At 48.4% G+C, this 632-nt stretch overlaps 1 protein-coding gene across 1 annotated transcript; it reads left to right on the forward strand.

Moving 5' to 3' along the window:
- Positions 1-213: 213 nt before the first annotated feature.
- On the forward strand, positions 214-632 carry UCRPA7_7876 (putative hsp70 family chaperone protein; the record flags this gene model as incomplete). The annotated part of the gene is made up of 2 exons (XM_007920396.1): positions 214-393; positions 459-632. 2 exons carry the CDS (start codon positions 214-216, stop codon positions 630-632), a joined length of 354 nt encoding a protein of 117 aa, XP_007918587.1.

Below are 632 nucleotides of genomic sequence, written 5' to 3' on the forward strand. Positions count from 1 at the left end.
AAAAAAAAAAAAAAAAAAACATAAATCCGGGAAGACTGACATATCTCGGAGGATTATTTGATTCTGTCAGGCGGACTGGGAAGCTCAGAATATGTCCGAGATCGCCTTCAGCAAGACTTGGTGGCACGACCGCATCCTTGCGCTGGCAACCTCAAAATCATCCAAGCTCCTGACCCTCAGCTCGTGGTTGTCAAAGGACTACTCCTTGACCGCATGCAGAGGCTCGATACAGGGATCAACTCGGTGCTTCTCACGCGCAAAGCGAGAGCGAGCTATGGCGTCATAGGGATGGTGAAGTATAACGCCGAGAAGCATTTCAATCAGGATATCTACGAGGACAAGTTCGACGGACAACGATATGCGTTGAATCAAATCAACTGGCTCATCAAGAAGGTAAGCAGGCTTACTTGAAGTGAGCGTCCCGTCTTGCCATGTTACTTAACTGACCGGCTTGTCAGGGGGACAACGTCGATCCAAATGTGCCTGTTGCCTCTCCTTATACCTACAACATCGACTCTAAGAAGAGTATACGCGAATGGGACTGTACATTCGTGATCTCCCAGAGCGACCCGGCATTTCTACCTACTAGTGCAAAAGACAGTAAGCAATCCATTGACTCCTTCCCGGTATGA

The sequence above is a fragment of the Phaeoacremonium minimum genome, assembly GCF_000392275.1.
Source record: "Phaeoacremonium minimum UCRPA7 unplaced genomic scaffold PA7_03_scaffold_560, whole genome shotgun sequence".
Classification (NCBI taxonomy): domain Eukaryota; kingdom Fungi; phylum Ascomycota; class Sordariomycetes; order Togniniales; family Togniniaceae; genus Phaeoacremonium; species Phaeoacremonium minimum.